The sequence below is a fragment of the Coptis chinensis genome, chromosome 7, assembly GCF_015680905.1.
Source record: "Coptis chinensis isolate HL-2020 chromosome 7, ASM1568090v1, whole genome shotgun sequence".
NCBI lineage: Eukaryota > Viridiplantae > Streptophyta > Magnoliopsida > Ranunculales > Ranunculaceae > Coptis > Coptis chinensis.
In genome coordinates, this window is record NC_141462.1 from 44,125,979 (window position 1) to 44,129,011 (window position 3,033).

At 44.2% G+C, this 3,033-nt stretch overlaps 1 protein-coding gene across 1 annotated transcript; it reads right to left on the bottom strand.

Annotated features, from left to right (window-relative positions):
- Nucleotides 1–693: 693 nt before the first annotated feature.
- LOC147487641 (uncharacterized) lies at nucleotides 694–1,482 on the bottom strand. Its single transcript, XM_086574090.1, has one exon. It carries the CDS (start codon nucleotides 1,480–1,482, stop codon nucleotides 694–696), a length of 789 nt encoding a protein of 262 aa, XP_086430216.1.
- Between the last annotated feature and the right edge of the window lie 1,551 nt (nucleotides 1,483–3,033).

The window sequence follows — 3,033 nt, forward strand, 5'->3', positions numbered from 1 at the left end:
CGCTTTTGAAAAGCATTAAGGATAGCTAGAGAGAAATCATGCCCAACAACATTCCAGCACTTCTTAAAGAAAGTGGGGGTGAACCCATCCGGCCCTGGAGCTGTATTTTCCTTCATCTCAAAGAGTGCCTTCTTTACTTCAGCCGCTGTAACCTCCTCTTCCAGGATAGTCTTCATATGTTCAGAGATGGTATTTCGGACTTGTAACTGATTGAAGAAATTCTCTCCGCTTATCTCCGGTGCCTCAGTGCCCAGAATAGAAGTGTAGTAATCGATAATGGTTTTGTTCACCTCTGCCTGTCCCGTGATAGCATTCCCTTGGGCATTCTGGAGAGACCATATCCCTGCTCTGTCCTTCTTTTCTTTTAAGGATTTAAAGAAAAAAGTTGTGCATTTATCTCCTTGTAACATCCATTCACTATCTTGCTTGTTCTTTATCTCAGAGATTTCAATACCTGCCAGTTCACCGTACCTCTGCAATGCTACCTGTTCTTTCTGTCCCAGATAAGGGTCCCATGGCTTTGATTGAAGATGTCTCTGGATGTCATATAGGTCCTCTCTGGCCTGCTGAACTCTTTCATGGATGTTGGAGAAGTTATTCCTAGCACACGGCTTTATCCTCTCCTTCAGAAGCTTAAGTTTTTGCATTAGAACATACATAGGATTGGAGAAAGCGGGGTTACGCCACACTTCTTCAAAGATGGAGTGGAAGTGCGGGCAATTTCCAAGAGTTCTTGAATCTAAATGGCGTCGCTTCCTTCCTCTCCAGCGTCATCCCAAGATAGGAGAATAGGCGAAAGTGGTCGAAAACACCGTGAGGCAGAAATTCTGCTTTGGAATTGGGAAACCCATTTACCCAGAGGCTGTTAACCATACATCTGTCAATTTTGCTCATAATTCTGCCTTTGCCCTTCACCTTGTTGTGCCATGTGTAGAAGAAGCCACCGAATCTCAGGTCAACCAGTTCAGTTTTGAGCAGACAGTCCACAAATTCCTCCGCTTCTCTTGGGTGCATTGGTCTCCCACCCTTTCGTTCCTCCGCTGTGGTGATGTTGTTGAAATCTCCAGCTGTGCACCAAGGCAAGTTCAGTGAACTCTTTATGGCAATTAAATCTCTCCATAAAATCTGCCTGAGATTTTTGGTGTTTCTGGCATACACTGCAGTTAAAAGGAACTCTTCGTTATTGGGTTTGTATCTCCCCTTATAGTGGATGTACTGATAAGATTCTACTATCTTATTAATTTCCATCAAGTACGGATCCCAGCAAATCCAAATACGGCCAGAAGGATCCTTACTGTAGTTATTCATATGCTCCCATAAAGGGCAGCATGTGTTTCTGATGAAATCATATCTGACTTGCCGGACTTTGGTTTCTAGCAAGCAAAAAACGCTAAGTTTCTTCTCTACTCTGACCTTGTTTATTTCCCTCGCTTTCGCAACATCATTTGCACCTCTAACGTTCCAGAGGCACATGGGTGTCATCATCTATGATTCCGGTTCTTGGAGCCTTTAGGTCTGCCCCTACTCTTCTTGCCACTATTGTTACTTCTTGAATTCGATCCCTTCTGCTTACCGACCTCAACTCTGCTCTTTCCACCTTGTTTCCCAGATCTAGTTGTGACCCCAGTTTGTATTTCAACAGTCGGTGTAACAGTTCCAGCATCTGTCCTATTATCTACCTGAACACGATCGTGGAAATGCTCAGTTTCCACTTCCGAGATTTCTGATTCCTCAGAGTCCTGTATAGCTGTCAAGAGATGAAATCTACTTGCTTCCAGGTTGTACATATGACTCTCTTCGAATTCCATGACCGGATAACAAGGTTCATCATGATTTGCTTCCTGTCTTTGGGCTTCCCTATCCCTACTTTCTTCCTGTTGTCCAATGTATACAATCATCGAGGAATCTATGTTGTCATTCCCTAGAATATCATCACTCTCCAGCGCATTATGCCCAGACTCCACTTGCTCTTCCTGAGTTTCCACCTCTTGTGGTTGCATAAGGCTTGTTTCAGGCATCGAGTTACTAGTGGCTGCTGTCGTTCTTGGCCTCCACTCTTGTGCTCTCTTGCTTCTTTGTAGTCTCCTTTTCTGTCTCCTGGACATTCTATTCCTATCCAGCTGCGGTTCCTGTTCTACTGGTTCATTGCCTCCTTGTTCCTTGTTTGCATTCTCTATGGTAGATTGCGGAATTGAGTCTTTTTCTTTTGATGTCTTCCTACATTCAGTGACTAGGTGTCCCACACACTTGCAGTTGTTGCAAAACTTAGGGATCGATCCAAATTGGATTCTCTGCCAAAACTCAACCCCTAGTTCAGGCACTTCCACAAATATTTGATCCGGGATTGGAGAGGCTAAGTCTATATCAACCGGGACCGGCATAATATCCATTCGTTCTTTCCAAATGAAGTTCAGATCAACACAAATCGGGCAGCCAAGACCTCGTCCCATACTCATGAGTATTTCTACTTCCCAATATTCAAAAGGCAGACCTGGAAACTTAACCCACACATACGCAGATGTTTGTCTATGGGTATCGATATTAAAGTTTGGTGTCCATTTGGTGAATCTAACGGAGTTGGCCCTGCAAAACCAAGGACCACCAAAGAAAAAATACGATTATAGTCTTCCTCATTAGAGAATCTGAACAAAACATATCCTTTCCCGTGGGTGAAAGCTTGAATGTTGGCAATCCCCACTCGGTGTAGCTGCCCGATCGATGGTGTCCATGTTCAGGGATTTAGCCTCCATCCTAGTGATTAAAGCAAACTTACAAGCTTCTATTCCTTTTTCCACCGCAGCTCTGGAGATTTTAATTGCCGGCTTATCTCCTTTGCGTGTTGGAAGTGGAAGGTTAGAGATGTTCACTGTTTGCTTCATCCTACCTCGAGCTATATCAGCATACAAATCTCTGGTGGATGCAGGATTGTTTCTGAGCTCACCCTGTTGAGATGTTTCTGCTCCATCCACCTCTGAAGACCTTGTGAACCTTACTTGATGTCGGCCACTATTGAGTCCAACTGGAACCGAAGCC